Source organism: Cyrtonyx montezumae, unplaced genomic scaffold (assembly GCF_038088225.1).
Source record: "Cyrtonyx montezumae isolate F1298 unplaced genomic scaffold, pur_monq_1.0 scaffold_30, whole genome shotgun sequence".
NCBI lineage: Eukaryota > Metazoa > Chordata > Aves > Galliformes > Odontophoridae > Cyrtonyx > Cyrtonyx montezumae.
The window spans coordinates 3,449,719-3,473,387 of NW_027072035.1; the positions used below are offsets into that span (position 1 = coordinate 3,449,719).

The 23,669-nt window shown below is 42.6% G+C and overlaps 1 protein-coding gene across 2 annotated transcripts in view; it reads right to left on the minus strand.

The window, feature by feature from the left end:
• Positions 1-7,554, minus strand: part of KANK1 (KN motif and ankyrin repeat domains 1) — a 48,318-nt gene extending 40,764 nt beyond the window's left edge. Inside the window, exon 1 of one of the 2 annotated variants that reach the window (XM_065744162.1) lies at positions 7,423-7,554. In XM_065744162.1, the coding sequence (XP_065600234.1) occupies positions 7,423-7,459 (37 nt within the window). In that variant the 5' untranslated portion in view covers positions 7,460-7,554. The remainder of the gene's footprint in view (positions 1-7,422) is intronic. The other variant, XM_065744163.1, reaches the window with a different exon arrangement.
• Positions 7,555-23,669: the final 16,115 nt, after the last annotated feature.

Genomic DNA, 23,669 nt, shown 5'->3' on the forward strand with positions numbered 1-23,669 from the left:
TCCCTGGAGGACTATAAAGGCTACAGAATCACCTCCCTTCACAAAGGGACACTGGGCACTCAGTTTCATACAAATTGTTCCAAAGGTGCTACAGCAGAATCTGGGATAGCAGGGAGGAATACTGCAGAACTATTCTGAAAACAAAATGTATTCTTTAAGGTTAAATGAACACAAGAATATTTGCTGAGTTCTGTGTTTAAAGAAGGAAGAAGCAGAGAGGATTTCTCATTGCTAGGAAAGCTATAGCTTTTCTTGTAACACATGCCTGCCGCAGTACTGGTGCCTGCATACCACCCAAGCCCCACAGGCTGCTTCTCTGTATCCACACCACATACCACACAGCCATCAGTGCAAAGTTCTGACTTTTACAAAATGTAAAGGCTTTTATCACAGAATAGCTGAGGCTGGAAGGGACCTCTGCAGGTCATCCGTTTCAACCCCCTGCTCCAGCAGGGACACAGAGCAGGTGACAACTATTAATCAACACCAATTCAGTGAAATTACAGGGTGCCATGAACAGCAAAGTGGGTCTCTTTATGTCCCTATAGCATTACTGGTTATAAAATGAAGTACCAGCATCCTTTTCTGCCTATGGGAGTGTGGAGGGCTTGTACTGGCAGCATAAACAGGCCACATGAGGAGGTGTAGTTACAGCCTGCGCAGGGACATCTCAGCAGCTTAGGCAAGGAAAAGTGTGCAAGCATCCACAAGCAAGCCTGCATCAGACATGTATGAAAAGAAGCCTTCTGTCTAGATGAGATGCCAGAAATCTCTAGGAAGCTGCTTCAGGTAACACAAGACAGCCCTAATCAATTTGCTCTACTTCTCATGGCACTTAGTCTTGCATCAGTTGGCTTTGTGCTTAGGCCATCTACTTCCCAACAAGCCCAAATGTCATTTCTAAGGACTGGCCTACCTGGAGGTACCTCAGCCATTATGTCCTCAGCTCTGTTCAGGACCCTTTCACATTGCTCGTTTCCCTTCCAGCAGACTGCAAGATCAGTCCCAAAAGCAACAAGATCCATGGAAAAAAAAAAAAAAAAGGTGCATGATCCCTGCACCTCTAGGGTCTAATGAAAGCCTCTAGGCTGGACAAACACATAAGTTCATAAGTTCATAAGGTTGGAAAGGACCTATAAGATCATCTAGTCCAACCATCCTCCTATCACTATCTCTACCCAACTACTAAATTAAGTCCTTTAGCACCTCATCTAAACGCTTCTTGAACAGCGCTAGGGATGGTGCCTCAACCACCTCCCTAGGCAGGCCATTCCAGTGCCTGACCACTCTTTCAGAAAAGAAATGCTTCCTCAGGTCTAATCTAAATCTTCCCCGGCGCAACTTGTGGCCATTCCCTCTCGTCCTGTCATTACTTATCAGGGAGAAGAGCCCTACCCCCTCCTCACCACAACCCCCCTTCAGGAAGTGGTAGAGTGCAATAAGGTCTCCTCTGAGCCTCCTCTTCTCCAGACGAAACAATCCCAGCTCCCTCAGCCGCTCCTCATAAGACTTGTGCTCCAGGCCCCTCACCAGTTTTGTTGCCCTTCTCTGAACACGCTCCAGGGCCTCAATGTCCTTCTTGTAGTGAGGGGCCTAAAACTGAACACAGTACTCGAGGTGCGGCCGCACCAGAGCTGAGTACAGGGGGATGATCACCTCCCTGCTCCTGCTGGCTACACTATTTCTAATACAGGCCAGGATGCTGTTGGCCTACTTGGCCACCTGGGCACACTGCCGGCTCATGTTGAGCCGAGCATCAACCAACACCCCCAGGTCCTTTTCCTCTCTACATTCTTCAAGCCATTCTGCCCCAAGCCTATAGCATTGCATGGGGTTATTGTGGCCAAGGTGCAGGACCCGGCACTTGGTCTTATTGAACCTCATCCCATTTTGCTCAGCCCAGCTGTTCAGCCTATCCAAATCCCTCTGAAGGGCCTCCCTACCCTCAGGCAGTTTGACACATCCTCCCAGCTTTGTGTCATCTGCAAACTTACTGAGCTTACACTCAATTCCCTCGTCTAGGTCATCAATAAAGATATTAAACAAGATGGGCCCCAAAACTGACCCTTGGGGGACACCACTCGTTACAGGATGCCAGCTGGACTTAACTCCATTAACCACTACCCTCTGGGCACGGCCCTCCAGCCAGTTCTCCACCTAGAGAAGAGTGAACCTGTCCACACCACGGGCTGCCAGTTTCCTTAGGAGAATACTGTGGGAGACCGTGTCGAAGGCCTTGCTGAAGTCCAGGTAGACTACATCAACAGCCTTTCCCTCATCTACCTGTCTGGTCACCCAGTCATAGAAGGAGATGAGGTTGGACAAGCACGACCTGCCCCTGGTGAACCCGTGCTGGCTGGGTCTGATCCCTTTATTGCCATGCACGTGTCGTGTGATCTCCCTCAAGATCATCTGTTCCATAACTTTCCCTGATACCGAGGTCAGGCTGACAGGCCTGTAGTTCCCCGGGTCTTCCTTACGGCCTTTCTTGTAGATGGGAGTCACATCGGCAAGCCTCCAATCTTGTGGGACCTCTCCAGATAACCAGGAATGCTGATAGATGGCAGAAAGTGGCTCGGCAATCACCTCTGCTAGCTCCCTCAGCACCCTTGGGTGGATCCCATCTGGCCCCATGGACTTGTTGAAAACACAACTCATTGTGTTTTCAACTGTTCTATTGTGGCAGCAGCTGCAACACTGCACTGCAGGTATCAACTAGCAATTGCAGAAGAAACAATTATTAATCCAATTAGAAAGTTGGCATTGGCTTTGAGATGATGAGCTGCATCTCCAGCCATCTGTCCTGAAGGCGGATCTGGCATATAATAGCATAATGAAGGAAGTTTGGTACTCTTTATGATAAAGCTGATGTGAAATCACTGGAGGTTCACTCACCCTTCACCCTAAGTATTTCAGGGTCCCTCCCTTGCCTGATTTTAAATACTGGGCACCGCCAAAGTGACTCACCAAATCACTCTTGGGTGAGGCAGGAACAAGACATCAGTGACAGCACTGCATTTCATCTGCCCATCCAGAAAGTACTAGCCTGTGTGGCAATTCAATGGTCCCTCAATAGCAAACATTCTTCCAGCTGCTAAAGCACACCTTTGGCATAGATGTGTCCCTGCTAAACTTTTAATTGACTGAGGATCAGTGAAAAATAGTGGATATTCAGCTAAAATTGGGAGTAGTGGTAATGTTCTGGAGCACAGCTCTTTCTTCTTTGACTACACCTCAGATCATTAGGCTGGGAACCATGCAAAACTCCATATACACTGCCAAAGATTATTTGCATTAGGAAAATCAAATCATGAAAGAGAAACTCAAATAAACCTGTAGCTGAAAGCTGTGTCTACAAATGTTAGGTAGGAATTCTTACACATCAGTGTGGAGAGTAAGAAAAACATTTACTGTAAGTAGATATGTGTTCTGCAGAGTAACTGTCCACATATAAAAAATCAGGACACTAGGCTCCAGCACAGAGACCAGTACTACCAGTTTATATGTCCACCTACAAATGCCCCACAGTCCCACAGTCCAGATCTGGTGGAGCTGACAAGTCTGAGCAGGCTGGACTCTCACCCTGTAACTTCCATTCACAGACATGCTCACTCACTGGATGCTGCAGAGAAGGAAAAAGGGGATAGTTTGCTTAACCCATGCAAAGGCAACAGAGACAGTGATGGTGAAGTGGCTCTGGCAACTGTGTAGGAGTATGAAGGAGGTACAGCACGTAAGTCAAGCATACAATTTGAATGAATCTGTGTGAGAAGTATGCTCCTCTTAAAAGTGGGATGGGAAGGCATGAAAACAAATCCTTAAAAAACGTAACGAGGAAGGCTGAGAGAAAAGGCAGAAAAGAGAAAGGATGAGGAAAGTACAGGTGCTATGTACAGAAAGCAGTATGCATCTCCTTTACAGCAAAGTAGAGAGGGTTTGTGCAACAGCCTTGTTATACTGACCCCTGCAGCTCATCCTGCTCAGGAAAACTAGAAAAGCTTTTCCTCTTCAAAAAAGCTTTTTTTTGTGTGTGTCACTGTTAAAGAGGTAACTAAGAATTCTGCAAGCTCTGGAGACAGAGCACGAGGTACTTAGGGAAGTCAAATAAAACAGTTGTTTTTATTACAGTTAGAAACAAATATGTTTTTTAAACATTTATCTCTCTAAATCAGTTTCCTATGTTTCTTTTCCCACTTCCTTGTTTTCTATAACAAAAACAAATGGAATTGCACTGGAATTTCACACCATTCCATGCCTTTCATGAAGTGTTTTGAAAACAAAGTTTCAGCAGATCAGATGTTAGTGAAAGTAACTGAAAATAGCTCTGGCTTGGTTTTAAACTGTCTGGCAAGTTTCTGACAGGTACATAATGTGCTTTTCAGAGCTGACTGGAGACCCTTCTACAAATATCACTTATACAAACGTTTGCAAAGCCTCATTAGATAAGGTGATTTATTCATCAGTCCTACCAAACTAACAATTACTGGAAGTTTCGCCTAGCAATTAATGAAGACATTAATCCTATTTTGGAAAACAAATACTTTTGTTTTTTTAAATATGTCCCCCATTAGCCCTGCACAGACACAGAGTATGTCTCAGCTCTTGCTGAGTTTTTTCTGCAAGTGTCAGTTCATCTACCAGCAGTGTTAGAAGAATCTAAGCAATTTCCAAGTACACAGCAGAACTCTGAAAGAGCTTACTTCAAACATCAGAACTAAGTCTCTAAGTCAGTTTCCAAAATGCAGACTATACACTTGCAGCTTACAGAAATACAGCCCACATTTGTGAAAGTGTGATTAAAGTTTAAGTTACCAATTCAGCAGTAAACAAAACTGCTGACAAACAGCACTGAAGTCTGTATCACAACTTCTGTTATTTAATAGCTGTGTTTAAAGTACGTCTTGACTGAAATATGCAAGAAGCGGTCAAATTTATGTTCGGTTCTTTCATGGAAGTCATCATTTGTTTTGCACTTTATCTCACAGGCATACTCAACAGACAATATTTACAGTAAACGTACTTTCAAGAAACATTCTTTAAAAAGTCCTCTATACAAATGCAGAATAGCCTAATCCTTTCATGCAAACAAGTTCCAAATTCAAGCATTCCTCTACAGATTTTATCTGCAACAGCAGTAGTCCATTTAGACTTGTATAATTTTTAAAAATTACCAAAATATCATGTAGGCATAACCATTAAACAGTGAAAGTACTCACATTCTGGAGTTAACCAAAGCAAATCACTGCTCCTTAGTCACTTCGTACTTGAATCACAGCTGAACATGTGGTCAAACTTGCCCAGAAAATTCAAGTAACATGAAGGTTAGCAGTCCATAACAAGTATTTCTCGTTCTTTTCCTTGCTGCTGATTGATTCCACCAGTGCGGAAGACACCACACCAGAAGTCTGTCTTTCCACTCTTAAGAGTTCTGTGCAATTAAGAAGCTTGCTTCAATACCTGCAACGCCCATATCAGTTCCTGCTCATCCAGAGGCATTCTCTCCCAGGCGTTCAGCAGGATAACAGATCACATGTACCTGCAGCCCAATACTCCGTCCATTATGAAATGCTTGGAGACACAGGCATATGTAGCTGCATGTTAGAATGCTGGCCTCAAGGGTTTGCAAAGCCAACAAGTCCTGACAGTCTCCACAAAATGTTCTCCAGTTTAGTTCTGAATTAAATACTTGCAATTCATTATAGTGTCTTTCTGCGATTAAGGGAACAAACAGCTCCTATCCTGCAAGAAGTCTTGCTCGCATAACAATTCTGAAAGTAAAACTTAATCTTGCATTAACACATCCCCTGTACAAGCATTTAGCTTTTTTCTTCTCAAATACATGCTTACTAAACTTTTCTGATTGACCATACTACTGAGCAGGGAATGTGTACGGAGGAATAGCAAACCAATCAGTAACAGTCTGTGCACAATTTTTCTTTCCATATAAGCAGAGGAAATTGTTCTGCATGACTTAAGTTAAAAGCATACTACTGAAAAAAAGCAAATTATGGGAGAGTTTAGGCAGCAAACAGCTACAGTTAAGTCACACAGCAGAGGATTTGAAGTTTGATTTCTCAAAAATCATCACAGAAAGTTGTAAAGGACACAGTTCCTTTCTTAGAAAATATACTTCTACTTGCAAAAAATATATAGAAGAGGGGGGAGGAGGGAGAAAATACCCTTTTTCAAAATTTAACAGTATTGTTAGATTCAGCTTTAAATAATCTACAGATTGATGACTTCAACGTTTTCACTTAACTTCCACTAGCCTTTAAAAAAGGTTTCTTGTTTTGCATAAATTGCAGGTAAAAACACTCCATATTTCCAGTTTTCTACCTGCAAGATAGTTTAATCCCTTCCACTAATTAGAAAAATTCTAGAGTAAGCATACCCAACAACTTAGGATTTGTTTCCATAACAGAGCAGAACTGCTAAAATCCACCAGATATGCAAGTTCTCAGTACCTGCATGTCATGATCCATGGAGTATCAGTAGAATGTGAGTACATGAGCCTTACCAATAAAGAATCTAAAATTTGTGTAGATGCACATAAAAAAAGAAGTACTTAAGGTTCTGCTGAATGCATGAACTTTCAGCATGCTTGGATTAATCCCAGCCACCCACGCCTGTATTGATGAATCTGTTTCCCACCATACCTACATCAAGATGTCTCAGAAGAGCACCCACAAACTCCTGCTATGCACTTGAAATTTTCCATGTAATCCCTCTGTGGAAGCTTGAGCTTTAGTGGGCTAAAGTTGTTTGTGGAGCAATCAGGAGAGCAGGAAAATATTGACACAACTGCAAGAGGAACACGGCAGCCGTGCTTTTATCAGTCATTCTGCAATCTCTGCCCTTTCCTGACCTGCCAGGCATTCCCAGCAACCTTTGAATATGCCAACTATCTATTCCAGAGTGTCACCCAACCAAAACAGACATCTCAGCAGCCTTCTGAAATAACAAAACACTGAAGCCCTCCTGTTGCTGCTGCTTGCTTAGAATCAATTAAGTAAATTTAAATTAGCCAAACCCATATGGGCAGTCAGGAAAGGCTGGATATTCTATGCTGGTTGATCTCACAAAGAATTACAGGCATAGGATAACAACCACACGATTTCCTGCAGCAAAGCCCCAGCCCACTCAGAGTGGTGCCAGCCTGTGTAGGTCTGTGAAAGTGGACAGCACTATGAGCTGACAGACTGAGGTGCCAGCTCCTCCTGTTTCACATACTGCTTTCACGCTTAATATATAAAAGATTATTGGAAGGATGGAGACTAGGCATGGAAGAAGAACCAAGAAAAGTAGTTTTCAGTGTTTAGTTTTGACTCTAACCATTTTCCCTTTCTGCTGCTTTCTCAGTGTAAGAAAATGCAAGCCAGAAAACATAATGGTACAAAATGGGAAAAACATCTGATGAGTTACCTGCAGCACTGCTGTTAGTATTTGCTGGGAAGGCCATGTTTGCTCAGTGACACATCCAGAGCTAGGTTGTTAGCCGTCATGCAAATGTCATGCTTCAAGTCCAACCAGACATGCAACCTGAAACAAATGAGAAAAAGGCAGTTAAAAACAAATAGTTTTAGAAGTTAAGCACATTAAGCAGTAGACATTCTTGAGTGCTTAAAGTCTTATCTTCAGTGCAAACTTCAGCAGAGCAGTCACACAATTTCACTTAATTAGTCCTAGCTATCACACTGACAGCACCCAAGGAGGACCAGCTGAAATAACATTTTTTGGAGGTCTATCTTCAGCTTTCCTGCTGTTTTTTTTTTCTACACAAAATATTCCTCCCATTTGCTTGCACACATTAAGTTCTAGAGTATCCTGCAGTTTACAGGGTTAGAGGGTGCTACATGAAGACTGCCTCCTTCTGTGCTGCTCCCACACCCATACCAACACAGCTGAACAAATGTTGGCACTGATGGCCCTTTGTGAGCTCAGACATCACCCAAGAGAGGTAAGGGCAGAAGATTCCTGCCCAAGACATGGCCATGACCTGATCAACTACTTGGACAAGAGCTGCCTCATGGAACACTGGCACATGGAGCTGGCATGGACTCCTGGCCAGGGAAGTACACAGCAAGACCAGGGCCTAGACACCACTATGTTTGGTATTTGGATGCTTTGTTTTCAGCCCCTGTATGGCAGATCCAATAGGAGCAGATAAGCTCTGGCCAAGTGTTGCTTTAAGAAGCAGAGCCCATCTGAAGCTCAGGCTGCAGGAGGGAGTAACCGTGGCCCTTGTGGGTGACTGCAGAACAGAAGCCAAACAAATGGCTATTCTGCTCGCTGCAAAGGTAACCTGTCTGCTGCCCTCATCCTCAGTGCAACAGAATTTAACTCAACCCATACTGCTGAGAAGTCTCCTCCTTGGCTCATCTTCAAGCTTTCTACAATCCAAACAGCACTGCATTTTGTTGACTCAGAAAGGTGGAGCTTAGGTGTATGAAGAACACCATGCTTCTACGACCCCAGTCTGACTCATGCTGACAGCTCCAGTCACATTTTTCCAATTATATTTGATTTGGCTCTGACAGTACATGCATGGAAGTATTTAAAAGCTAAGAAGATTAGTCCAGTAAAAAAAAAAATCCAGGAAAGAATTAATGGAAACAGTGTGTATTCTGAGTCAAAGATAAACCAGTGGACAGAAACTAGTTGCCTCTTACAAGTGACAACACTCCATCAGGAAACCCAATATAGCTTAGCTTTCCCCTTCAGAGAACCCAGGCACAAATCACTTCATTTTTAGTACAGTCTCAACATTAATTGCCCAAGAATGTAGAAAGACCTCCATTAAGAGTCTTCCTCCCCAAGCTCTGCTATGTATTCTTAAATTAATGATCTCTTGCTGAAAAAAATGGCAGGGACACAAACCTGTTAGAAAGACCATGCCAATAAAAGGCTAGGAGTAAAATAAAAACAAAAGCAGGCATCCAGCATAATCTGTGACGCAAAATGGCCCATCACAAGGTTGCAGACATAATACAGTAAAGTATCTAGCTGGCTGTGCTTGCAGCTGGGATCAAAGTTTGAAATCTGTGAGCTTTTAGCAACATATTAACTACTTCCTTCCAAAGGGAGGAATTCTAAAGCATTATTCCCCTCTCTGCCACTGCAACCAGGAGATGCTGCAAGTTCAAAATACTGTTTTTAGAGAGGCACAGCGAACACACAGTGAAAAACTATCATCTTTCCATTTCCCTTTCTCAGGACAGGTTTCATGTAGCTGGACACCCGGCACTGCCAGCAGCACATGGAAGGGTAGACAGGGATGAACTGATTCACACATTCTGTATTAGCTCTAATTCTCTGTGCTACTCTCTGGCACAGTAACAGGCCTCCCTACTTTCACTATGTACTTCTACTGTGTGCAGCTGCAGCACTGCAAAGCAACCCAGCTTTATCAGGCAGCTTATGTCTGATATGCTTGTCCATCACCTCCTATGAAACTGGAAGCACATAATGCTCAAGGGAGATTGCAAGGAAGCCTGACCACAGGGTCCCATCTCCAAGATCCTTTGGGGTAGCTCCATGTCACCATGGCTCAGTCAGGTTGCCTTGCTCTCCTCACTGTTTCTTATGGAAACAGCATTCAGCACTAGATGCAGAGTTTTTGGCTGGGAAAGAGCTGGCTTTGGTTTTGTGTTGTTTTTCTAAAGGTGCAATTTTAGAGCTGACTGTCTGCTTCAAGAACAGCAGCCACTGCCACAAGTATGCATGAGGAGAATTTTCTGATAGTAAGAAGCAAATGCACTTGAGGTCAGAGTCATCAAAATTAATAAGGCACTGCTGAAAGCCAAAATAGGGCTTCAGGTCTGCATTTTATTGTAGCTTGAAGAGACATAACTGACCCAGCACAACCTCTCTTCTGGGTCCTCTTATGTTGGTTTCAGAGTTGCGCAGATTAAAGTACCTCTGGTAACTGGCAAACTTGCCCTTAGTTAAGACAGTACTGCTTCTGAGCTTAAACAAAGATAAAGGAAATAATTTAGGAAGTAAACTCAGCCCAACAAAAACAGAAAAAAAAAAGACTCATATTCATATAGAGTCTAATTATTTACTACCTGAAGTAACTGGAAATATTGTTTTTGTGCATGTGTTTTGTTGTCTTGTGTTATTTATTTATTTATTACGAAATGCAACTGCAGTTGGCAATCTGGTTATTAAATAGCTGTCAAGGTATGGAAGAAAAATCTAGCCTAGCTCAGCAGGCTCACAGAGGATAGGAATTCATGCTGTTTTGAGCTGTAACAACATAGAGAACTGAATTTCTTACAACACCATTTTTATTAAGAAACTCTCACCAGAAAAGCTGCACTTTGACAGAAGGTTCTTTTGTAAGCAGGCACAGGACAACACAGGAAGTCACTTAAAATACACAGAAGAGAAAAACCTAGCCTGCTCTGCCACAGCACGTTCTGCAGTACAGACATCATACAAAAGAAAACTGGGAGTGCTTATATATTCCCTTCCCATCTCTTCAGCTTTCTGCCCATGTGTTTTTACATGCTCACCCCATGCCTGCCTGCGAATTCTGTGATTTACAGACCCCGGGGCAAATGTAAGACAAGCACAGACTAGCTATACCAAGAGTTCTGCTCAGTACTGCAGTGGTTTCAAGTGTTTTGAATTAGATATTCAAACTCTCTCTTCTGCCCTGAGGTTCAATAGCAGCAACCTTACACACACAATCCTCAGTTTCTACAAACTATCACGACACCCCAGCATCTACAGGTTTTTCCAGTAAGGTTATTCCTTAGACAAAACAAAGTCTATGTCCTAATCACAAGGGACAGGAACCTTAGTCTTCCTTTGTACCGCATCTCATCAGGACACCTACACCCATGCTAGGTATTTCTGAGCCAGAAATACCTGAGCATACACCAGTCCTAGCATCTACACAGCAGAGCTGTTGACACAGAGGCACAGAGCATGTAGAAAGTACATGCTTCCACTGAGGTGCTTTAAAAAAAATAATTTTGGTCAGATTTAGAAGCATGGTATGTAGTATGGCATGGTGGTAGCACTTAATAGAAGAGAAAGGTAACTCTGCTCTTAACCCAGAAAAGCAAAACAAAACAAACAAACAACAACAACAAAACAGAAATTGTTTCTGACCAGGGGCCACAGTCACAAATGGGAAATGGTGATGCACAAGCACTCCTTTGTGGGATTTAGCAAGCCAGTCTTTGGCTTCCCAGGCAGCACAGCTTTAGTCTAAGTAGATACGCAGATAGCTTTCCTTTTTTCTTATGGCATGCATAAATGCTAAAATTAAATAGACATATCAGTCACTGAATACAAGCTCCAAATCTGCAAATAATCTGAACCACTGTGACTGCGTACAGATGCAACACTAAGATGCTGTTACTTAAGATTTGGACCCAAAATGGGACAGCAGTGGGACGCAGTGGTGCAGGATCCAAAGGTACTGGCTCCCAGATGCTCACTCAGACTCCATGGGGTGGCCTCAGAAGAAAAACTAATCTATTTAGCAAGCGCAAAGTAGTGATTTGGCAGGGAAAGAACTTAACACAGTAAGTCATCCATGACAAAGAATACTTCAAGAACTGGTACTGCTCCATTTTTGCTGTAGATTAGTACTAAACTTATTCCTGACACCTTCCTCTCAACATGTTCATCATCCAAGCAGTAGAACTTGTCCAGTTTCATTCTGCAAGACAGATTACATTTGCAACCAAGACACAAGATGCAAGATCCATCTAAACACATGGTTGTTAAATTCTCTAACTGCAAGAGGAACTGGCACTGGAAAACCCTCTTCCTGCTCAGCCAGAGGGGCAAGCACTTTCCAAAGCTGTGCAGCTCTGCAGGAAATAGGATCATCTGCAGCCTAATTCACATTCTCAACCAAATATGCCAGATGCTATTTAAATGAAGCAAGGACTAAAGCCAGCAGCAGTTAAGAGAAGGAATGTGGGGAGTTGTGCTTGGTATCTACCACGGGAGAACGTCTCTGTAGATAGTGATACTCTCTTTGCAATGCTATCTGCCCTGTGTTTGGGTTTTTTTATCCGTATGTTTATCAATATAGGTGGCAAAAAAGCAGAGAGGCAAGACCTGTAAGGAAGAAATCATTTTTGTTGTTGTTGCTGTCCTTTATAATTAGATAAACTTAAAAATGAGGAGAGAATGCCGTTACATGAGGATTTTTTTCAGGTCAGATGCAGAGCAGGTTAAGTGTAGACAAGGAGCAATTTTAAGTTTTACTTTTATGTAGCAATTAACCAGCATTCACATTCTTTCAAAAGATAATGTCTTTTTGATGTTATTATCCACATCACAAGCAAAACCATGCAACTTCAGGTCCTACTTAAATCTCACTAACTTAAGAAAATAAATCACTAACACGGGCTGTTTTGCCTAGGCCACCCTTTAAAATGCAAAGGTATAATTCTCTTAGATTTGTGTTTCCTGTAGATTCTTAGGCAACAATCTGCTCTGGTTCAGCCTCCTCCAACAACAGAGATTATTCTTACTAAATGTGATAGGATAGGCAATCGATTTTGGACTGTGTTTGAACAGGCAATCAAAAGAGATCCAGCTCTTACAGTGATATCCATTTCTTTTTCCTCCAAGATCTAAAGAAACATGGGAGCAGAAGAAGCCTTGCAATAATTTCAGGAAGCTAATTAATTAATAAGATACAGCTAGAGTCATCATGAATTTACCTGCCTGCCTTCCTCACTCCCTCCACTCAATAGCATTTGCCTTAAAAGGTCTCTGTACAGCAGAGCTCCAGGCAAAAGCTGAGCTCTGTTGAGAAGAAAAAGAGCGATAGCTCAAACTCTGAGATCTGAGTCAGCAAGCTGAATGTGAGAACAGCTAAAGCACTCATTATGAGGACTCCCTTCTGTCACAGAAACAAAAATCAGAACCAATTCTAAGCTTTGTCAATTTTGAACAGCAAATTCCCAGCCAATGCAATGTCAGGCTCTAATTCTGAAATGGTGCAGTTAACCATGGGTCACTCCCATCAGGATGTCATGAACTGTCTTCCCCTCACCCAAGCAGACTTACACTAAGCGATCTGCCTGCCATGTTATTTCCACGAGCAATGAATATATTTACAGCCTTCACTATAATCAGTCTAACATTTTCTTCTTTCGCCTATTTCTGCAGAGCTTCTGCTTCACTCTTTCAAACCACTATCTACTGCATAGGAGCAGGGCTTTGTTGGACTGCTTTAAGTACAGAAGATGCCTTGGAAAATGGACATTTACAGGAATCTTTCAAAGGCATCTAACTACCCTAAGAAACACAGTGGTTTTCTGAATCTATTCCAGTATTGCTCTGTTGCAAAGGTGCTTTAACACCAGCCATTAGCTCTTTGTTTTCCTTCATATGGAGTTATCCCATGGGTCTGAGGGATCTAGAAAAGAAATCAACTGTTCTACATAAACCAAGCAACAGGGGAACTATTTCAAAATAGTACCCATCAGACACAAATATAAGCAGCATCCTGTAGAGACAAATAGTCTACCCAGACTTATTTCCAACAGTAGCAACAGGAGACACTATTTAAAGATTTAAAGATATTTAAAGACTCACGCCTGATTATAAGTTCATGTCCACGCTTCTTGTGCTCTCTCAGCACCTAAAATTGACAGACTGGTAATTTCAGAAGATATTTCCATACTTCACACATCATGTAAGTTGCTTGCAAACTTCTCCAGGATCATTCTGGTGCTGTTAATACAAGAAACTCGCTGCCTCATGGGGCAGGAAGCTCTGTAGAAAGAAGCACTTTCTTGCCTGCTTCAAACTGATGTCCTACAGACTTTACAGAGCATCACCAAATTCTTGTATTAGAGGACTCTGTGAAGATCATCTCAGATCCCATCTTTCCCAACCTCTCAGTTCCTTGACTATCCTCAATTTTCTGTCACAGCCCACATGGAAACTCCATCCTTAAATCATTTTACTTGTCCTATTTGTACACATATTACATATGCTAACCATGTGGAAGACTCTCATCATGAACAGCATGTTACTAATAAGCAGTCTGCAAGAATTGTTTCATAAAATGGGACAAAGTACATCTGTTACTTTTCTTATCATTACCAAACTTGGCCATGGAACTCAGTAATACATGGGAAATAAAATCTCATTTTTAGTGATTTTTGACAAGAAAGAAAAGAGTTAAAACAGAATACACCTGCAACAGAAGCAGCTTTACCTCAGCCAGAGAGCAGACACAACCGTCTATGTGCACATGAGGTAGGCCTATCTAATGGATTTTAAATAAGCATGCTTGTTCAAGGTCCACCAAATCCAGTGCTACTCAGAAGCAGTTCTCACCGTGAGGGGCAATATCTTACTGAAAGGAAGTCTTCATATGGATTATGTATAATTGTGACTACCATCACAAAAAGGGTCCTAAGGAGGATCTGGAGAACTACAGGCCTGTCAGCCTGACCTCAGTGCCAGGGAAGACTATGGAGTACATCATCTTGAGGGAGATCACACAGCATGTGGGACAACCAGGGGATTTGGCCTCGCCAGCATGGGTTCATGAAGGGCAGGTCCTGCTTGACCAACCCGATCTCCTTCTATGACCTAGTGACCCGTCTGGTGGATGAAGAAAAGGCTGTTGAAGTGTTCTATGTGGACTTCAGCAAAACCTTCAAAACTATTACCCATGATATTCTCCTAGAGAAGCTGGCAGCCCGTGGCTAGGACAGGTACACTCTTTGCTGGGAAAAGAACTGGAGGAGGGAGTGGTGCTCTCCAGGGGTCGGTACTGGGACCTGTCCTCTTCAGTATCTTTACCGATGACCTGGATGATGTCATTGAATGCACCCTCAGTTTGCAGATGACACCATGTTGGGAGGAAGCGTTGATCTCCCTGGGGGTAGTGAGGCCCTACAGAAGGATCTGGACTCGCTGGATAGCTGGGCTGAAGCCAATGAGATGAGGTTCAAAAAGACCAGGTCCTGCACTTTGGCCACAGCAACCCAGCAGCACTCCAGGCGTGGGGCAGAGTGGCTGCAAGACTGTGCAGAGGAAATGGACCTAGGGGTATTGGCTGATGCTCAGATGAACATGAGTCAGCAATGTGCCCAGGTGGCCAAGAAGGTCAATGGCATCCTAGCTTGCATCAGAAAGAGTGCTGCCAGCAGAAGCTGGGAAGTAATTGTCCCCCTGTACTCAGCACTGGTGCGGCTGCACCTTGAGTATTGTGTTCAGCTTCTGGGCCCTTCACTGCAAGAAAGACATTGAGGCCCTGGAGTGTGTCCAGAAAAGGGCAGTGAAGCTGGTGAGGGGTCTGGAGCACAACCTTATGAGCAACGGTGAAGGAGTTCAGACTGGAGAAGAGGAGGCTCAGGGGAGACCTTACTGCTAACTAGAACTACCTGAAGGGAGGTTGTAGTGAGCTGGGGATAGCCTCTTCTTTCATGCAACTGGTGACAGGACTAGAGGGAATGGCTTCAAGTTGTGCCAGAGGAGATTCAGGCTGGAGGTCAGGAAATACTACTACTCCAAAAGAGAAGTCAGGCGCTGGAAGGGGCTGCCCAGGGAGGTGGTGGAGCCATCAACCTTGAAGGTGTTCAAGGAACGTTTTAGACATTGTGTTGAGGGACATGGTTTAGAGAGAACTATTGGTGACAGGTGTACGATTGGACTGGATGATCTTGTAGGTCTTTTCCAACCTTGGTGACTTGATTCTATGCATAGGTGTTATGCTTTTGCCACTTCTGATAAAGACAACACCAAGTCTAGATGGCATTGGGCTAAAATCTTCTTGCTCTTCCCAGTCTGTTGACTTGATGGCCCACATCCAACATGCTAGAGTATGATCTTGCCTCATCTGCTGTGAGCCTGAGCACAGACAGGCATGTTTGGATGATACCCATCACACAGTGTTATCGGGACACTCTTTTACCACTGCAACCTTGTCTAGGAAGCCCTTGGCAGGAGGGTTGGACTCAATGATCTCTAGAGGTCCCTTCCAACCCCTACAATTCCATGATTCTGTTCTAGAAGTCACTCCCAAAAACATTACAGTCATCACAATACACACTGTTGTAACTCATAAACCAATTTCTGTTTAGATTGGGGCAAAAGCATTGCAAAAAGAAATATAATCCACAGTCAAAAAAAAACCCTTTTTTATGCCTGAAATTCCTAATGCATGATGTAGAAGACACTCCCTTTAGTTCATGCGTATGTATAATGAGTCACATTAAAGCACATAAATTCTGGCCAATACAAGATTGCAACAGCTTGTAATGTTTGCTGTGACGGGGAGCCAAGGGACTCAACTGGGATATCTACTTTTTTTTATTTTTCATGGTAAAGTGGGAGAGATGAGACTTTCAGGGTTTGAGGCAGTTCAGTTCATCGTTCTAGTGGGAAACAAAACAACATGTAGGTTGAGCAGTGCTTTTTTCCACCATGACAAAGACCCAAATACAGCACCAGTAACAAAGGAGAAGGCTTCCAAAACCAGTGTTAATCTATGACAGGAATGAATGCATGATGGGAGCTATGCACACATCAGATGCAGTATATTGTTGACCTCCCAGGTGCTGACAAACCTGGAGCTGCTGTGCCTGGCACAAGAAGCAGTTCCACTTTCTCCTCTCTAATTGTACATGATCTACCAGTCACATCCATCCACTCAGTGGGGCAAGACATCACAGTAATCTTATTACAATCTTGGCTTATGCAGTAAAAACTGGAATAAAGCACACGTGTACATCCCAGTCATTTGAAATATTTTTGCTTGTTTAAAGGGTAGATGAAGGTTGAGGTGAACATATTAATTGTGGATGTTTATAAACATGAAATACATTTAAGACAAGCTGCAAGTATTTTAATGCACAAACTCTGCTAAACAAACAGATTTAACTCATGTATAAAGTGTCCAAATATTTAGGTTTCACTTGCATTTTATGATCAGCACAAACATGAAACATTTTAGAAACAGACAGACAAATCTCAGTCTGTCCCTTCTTCTCATTTTAGGCCTGAGAAGCTAAACATAGCACAACAATAAATCTGCTATGACAAATGGGTGGCATGATTGCAACCATGATGTGGCAGCACAGTTGCTGACTTAAATCCAGCATATCTACCTCCCCACAACTCTTCCTGTGCACTGGGGCCACAAACACACAGCTTCCTCTTGGCCAGGGAACACATCCAAGACACTCTGCAGGCTGCTTTCCCCAGCTATCCTTTGGGAACAGCCAGTGTGTGCATGCTGCTTCTTGTCTCCTCCTCTGGCCACAGACTATCTCTCTGAGGCTTATTCCTTCTTCTTCAAAGCAGCACCTGGCAGTAAACCAGTGCAGATGCTCATCTCACAGTTTGCATTCATCCCAAGGGCATCCAAGTTGCTCACATTCCTCTTCCAGAGCCATATCCACACCACACCAAGCCTGCACACTTCTGTGGGAGACGAGATTTCACAGCAACAAGAACTTGTGCGTCATCCCACTGCATACAAAAATTGCCTCTTATTACTGAGCATGCAGTGAGCCACAAAGCTAGCTAACACTTCAGCCTGGAGTTGGAATGTGCTAACTGGAGGCTGTCTGGAAGCAGCTGCTGCAGACCACAGCAAAGGCAGGCTGGTTGGGTATTCTCAAAATCTTTCTGCTGAACAGCTCACTGAGAAAGACTCAATTCTGTGCAAGTATCACACTGCTTTGAAGGCAGTCAAAAGCAAGCTGCCTGGGGAGCACCTACCCACCAAAGGAGAGGACTGCAAGTTGGGACAAGGTCCCTGTTCCTTAGAAAGGCATTCCTCCTCCATCAAACCAAGGTTAGAGCAACCTCTTACACTTGGGGACTCTATCATCTAATCTGAGTAACGTAACAGCATCCAGTTCTCATGCTCTTTTTGCTGATGCTCATATCAACTACCTAGAGCACCTTCTCATGACCAGGCTTCCCTTCTTATTCAGACATCTACTCTGGCAAATTCTGAGAAGTGCCAGGACTGAGGAAAGTATACTCATTAACTAATAACACAACATTTTTTTATGTTTGGGAGACAGATACTAGAACTTCATTTGTTACTTCTTTCACTTAGGAGCTCTAGCAGAGCCATGCTCTGGCATGATGCTTGCACACACTGCCATGGGGAGCTGTGAAGGAGAGTTGCTCACACACATGCAGCTCTTCAGATGTTTGGATGTATACAGTACTACTGCAACGTGCAGGACCACTGCCTGCAGTACTGAGAGGTTTTTTTGTTCATCAGTTTCAAAACAGTACTCTCAGCCTTCACTCCAACTGTCTGTCAGCCAGATGACATCTCAGCACTGACATGAGCAGGGACTTAATGAGCAAGGGACCATCTGTATCTCAGGGCACTGAGGGAAATGGTTAGTGGGCATGGTGGGGATGGGCTGACATTTGTACACGATGTTAGACGTCTTTTCTAGCCTTCATGATTCTTCAGTTCTATGGTTTTGCCAGATGCCAAACTGCAACCAAAACTAATTCCCCAAGTGACTTATGGACCGATGCTATAACCCTGAGATAACAGAACAAGACCAGCACAGACTGAAAAAAAGTATACCTGCCTATGTGCATCCATAAATATGCTATCTTTACAATCTTTAAGTCACCATATTAGAATAGAATATAAACAGAATCTTTTCTTTGACCACTAACCAAATTCTGTGGAAAATGCAAGATAAATACTCTTCTAAACAGCAACACACCAGAACAGTCCATGAAACAATGCTTCTTCCATGTGATGTATGTCTTTCTCTGTAAAGTGGAAAACTATGTGAATGTGTCAAAACTAAATTGGATAATCTTAGTAATAATAGAATGACTTTCATATTCTGTCATGTTATCTGGAGAGAAAGATAACTCTCTGCACTATTATCTACACCTTCCACTTCTCACGCTATAACACGCTGCTTCCCTAAGAAGATAAGCATGTTATCATCCAAGCTCTTCCTACTCCCAATACAAGGATCTTCTATAAACTCCCAGCTGAGATGTAGCCCTGTGCTGCCCAGTGAAAGAACCAACACAGAGCTAAAATCAGATTCCTATGTCTTCCTGGAAGAATTGCAAGAATTGTGTATATATACACAAATATATATACACACACACAACTTGTTTACCTGCTGTATCTCCCCCTCCTCAGCCCATGTATAATGAAGAACAGAACAGCTAAATTTTAGTGTGGTCTGTCCATCAGAAAAAAAAAAAGGAAGAAGCTTTTAAGACTTTGGTTCCAGTTTTCTGGATTGATGTGGAACCTAAAACTCTCTTCTATAGCAGTATAATTTCCATACAGTATTCTGTACAAAGGAGGATTTTTCAGTCATCTTGCTCTGATTTTAAGCCTTGATAAGTGTTTTGATGAGGAAAGTCCTAACATAGACATCTTATCACAGGATTTGTTCCAAAGCATGCTGAAGATCTTTTCCCCTAGCTCACTTATTTGGAGAAACTACTTATTTTCAGCATTTCTGTCATCAAGGATGCATGCACCTTACCTAGACATAACTAGCCCCAATATCCACCTGCTCCCATTCCTCAAAGCAGCAAGCGCAATGCCAAAAAGCAGGTAATGGGAACATCAGTTCATACACGTTTCCTTTTACTGAGAGGGAAGAGATAAACAACCAAAAATGTTACAAGGTGGCATAACACATTAAGATTAAAGAGCTTTCAGAGTACCCTTCCTACTATTACTTTTGATCTCTTAATTTTCTAAAGCTATGTAACTACCATACTGGGAAATACTACCTTCTACCCTTTGCTCCTCCCCACTGCACTGGAATGACTTTTACCTTTTCCCTCATAATACAAGATCAAAACCAAGCACAGAAGTTACAACTGAACTTCTGCTGAAACACTGATTGCTAATTATTAATCCATGTTTTGCCCTTTGTTTTTGACGATGTTCTGACATGACAGTAGTAGTAACCTATTGCCAAGAAACTGAACCAAGACAGCATGCTGATGTTAGAGCATGCAGTGATGCTCCAAAGCTGAAAAGGTGTAATCTAGGCAAAAGTTTCCTCTAGTAAACATTTCACTTTCTCTGCTTCCAAACTAAGTTATTTCTTATTTCTAGCTCGTTAACAGGACAACTTCTCCAACACACTGAAGGATAACAACTTCAAGAACAACATTCAAGAAGACAGAAAAATTGAAAGAGAAGGAGAAAAACTGCCAGACAATGCTAAGGTAAAGTTTGTGGAAGCGACACCTTATGTAATGCAATGCTGAAAACAGTATACAAATTCTTTATTTAAAAGCTTAAAATAAGTACAGCTTATTTATGTAACTGAATACAATTAAAGCATTAATTTTTGCTATGTGATAATTATTTCACAGCATATCTGAGGAAAAAATCACAAAAAGGAAGAAAGGAATAGGCGATGTTCATATCCAAGTGTATGAACAGGCTGCAGTATGCTTCTTACCTGCTGCCATCACATTGTGTACTGACTGGTATCAATATAGGACATTACCAAGAATGAGAAATGCTGAGTTAGGTCACACATCAAAATAAAGTCCTTCAAGGGTGAAAGCCAGCACTAGTCCCCTTCTAAGTATAGCTAAAATTCATCATAGCTCAGGCACACAAGCCTACAGGGACACACGGACAGCCGCTGTTTTCATGAGCAGCTGTAAAGTCACACTCCTTAAAAGCCAACTCCAAGAGAGATAAATGCCACTTACATAGCAAAACTCCTCTGAAAACATATTCACTTTGCAATGTCTCCTCTCCCACCAAAGCAATTTGAAACTAGATGGTAAACAAGGACCAATCTAAGCTGTTGCTGGGTCAGCCTGAGTAGGCACCACACAGATCCCAAGTTGATGTGCTGAGTCACTCCACACTGTGCTCACAGCAAAATAAAGAGCTGGAAGATCACAAACTTCACCTTCCATGTCCTGTAGCTGCAGCATAAAACTGGACAGTTTTGTATGGGTATCTCTGCTAAAATAAAAAAGCCCTCAAAACTAGTTTTAAGAGAACAGTGGTATTTGTCTTCTGTTGCATACCACATAACAACAGTTGCTGTGGTATTTTTTTATTTAAAACAACAAAAACATGGGGAGGATTTAACATACCACAGAGCATGACAAGTCACAAGCCACCACATTACAGTGACATCTCAGATACCGGCATATATCCAAGTGTGACAGAAACAGTAGGTTAATGTTAACTTTTCAGTAGGGACTGTAACTACCAAAAGTAGACTGCAGAATTCTGGAGGTATTTGGTTCTTCATTTGTCTGAGGAAGCTCATGAAAGAACAGCAACAACACGACTCAGTGTACTCAGAAAGGGATGATAATTACAACAGGGAATTCCCAAGCAGCACTAGATGGGAATAATCCTCTCAATGACCTAGTCTGCTCTCAGGGGTAAGGAGGTAAGTATCACAAAAAGCTGCTATACAAACAGTTTTTTGTTTTTTTTTTCCAGATCAATTTCAACAGCATCAATTTCTTGCACTGTAATCTGTGGATTTTTATCTGAATTAAGAAGCTGCTTGTGACACCAAGGGTTATAAAAATGCATACATATTTTCAGAGCAGAGGTTGGTAGCAAGTCCTCCCTGACCATTCAAGGTGCCTCCTGCCACTGCTTCCCCATGAGCTCAGTGAGATGAACAGCTCTCTGCAGCACTCACAGCATCTACCAGTGCTGTTCCCCATTCTCTCTGGATCTGCCAGCACACATCCTGCTCCTCAAGACCTGAGGAACATCACTGCAGCAATATGAGTAAATACTGAAGTAGCAGTACCAGTAGCTCCTGGTGTAAAGGCAAGTGATTTCTAATCACTATCAGGTGGAACCTGCACAGTTTGTTTCCAAATTTGCTACAAACGCTTAGTGGGCACAGCAGCCATTGAAGTCTGATGGGAAACAGGCATCAAGCTTTTTGATGCAGCAGGCCCTGGAGGATATTGCACTAGCTTGCACTTAATGCATACATGGGTGGAAATTTGCATTGGTTGGAAGTAGGAGGAATAATTAACAGAATAAAAGATAACCAAATCTCCCTGTGAGTGTGTTTCAATTATTTCCTGCCAACTCTCTCACACCAATGTCTAATTCTAGACAAGATTATTTATTAATCATATTGATTTAATTTATTGTCTTAATTTCCTAATCAGTCTAATCTTGACCTTATCAGATCTGCTGATTAAAGGAATGTTACTGAAGCATATTGTGAAGTCCGTCTGCAGCAGACTTATGCTGGTTTTAACAAATTTTCTTTAGAAAAATTTTGAGTCTGTTTATGGGTACAGTCAGGCAAATATCTTTGCTCTTGGCTAGATGACAGTTCCTGCCCCTTCACCACAAGTGCTGCAGTAACAGCACAATTCAAAGTAAAACTGGATGAAGAGATGAGTATCAAGCCAAGAGGTATGACATTTTTGGCAGGAACATTTCCTACCCACATACAGAGACTCCTCAGTTGATGAGCGGCAGAAATGATGAGGACCTTTTTTGAATTTCAAGAGGTATGAATCCACTAAAATTGTCACACCATATTCAGAAAGTAATTTTATGAGAGTTGGGGTAGTAACCTGCTAGATAGGCATTCTGCAGCTTTACACTCCTGTCAAAAGCCTCTGAGTTTTGGCCCAACCATCTACAAGGTATGCTTTCTATATCTTTTGTGGGAAAAGCCATTATACAAGTAAACACTTCCCTAAAGAGGCATTTATATGTGACACTATTTGCTTCATCTCTCTTAACACTAGAAAATATGCAATCTTGGCATTTCCTAAGTTCAGATCACTTGATTTTGCAAACATTGGTCTTTCAAGAATGAATGTCCTTAACAAACCGGTGCTGTCACCAGACAGGCCTTCACCTATGTGCTCACCTATGTGTGATCCATGTTTTCTTACTACCTAAGCTAACGGGCAAGGAACGGCTGTAAGACTCATTGAGAAGGCAGAATCTTGAGATGGTGGCTGTCAGGTGTTGCAATGAGCAGGATTCAGTGGCAATGCTGGTGGAGTCTGTGCTCTAAGCTGAGGAAGGCAGCATTTTTAGCTTTAGCCTTTCCTAGGACAGCTGGAAGAAGACAGCCTGTACATCTTCCCTGGCTTTATGGGAAGAGTTTCACAAAAGTTGACAATGGGACTTCAGCTCCTCCACCAATTGGCCCCACTTCCAACTACTGCTCTCCAGCCCAGACATTTCTTTCAGCTAAAGTCAGGGAGCTCACGCACTGAAAGCTAATGCCAAGCACCAGTTTCAGAGGGTGTCATGGAGAATGCTAACAATAGGCAAGTACAGGATGCAGAACACTTACTTTCCCACGCACTAGCAATAGAAATGTACAAGAACTTAAGGCAGCTAACTGATAAGCAACTGCCACATGCAGGATCAGGGCTGCAACCACAGCTCCCAGGAACAGCATGGCTGTTCTGTGTTGGCATCTTTCTCACCACATAACAACACTGAAATTATTTAAACTGCCCAATGACTGACAGATTGGACTCTTATGAGAGGCCAAAAATATCAGAAAAAAAAAAGAACATTTTATTCCCTTTCTCAAACAGGAAAATGTTAGGTTATTAGCTTGTTTGTTGTTGTTGTTTTCTTTTCTTTTTTGGGGGGGGGTAGGAGGTTGGCGTGAGCTAGTTTTCTTCTTCCTGCTTGCTTTCAATGGGGGGAGGTGTACTTT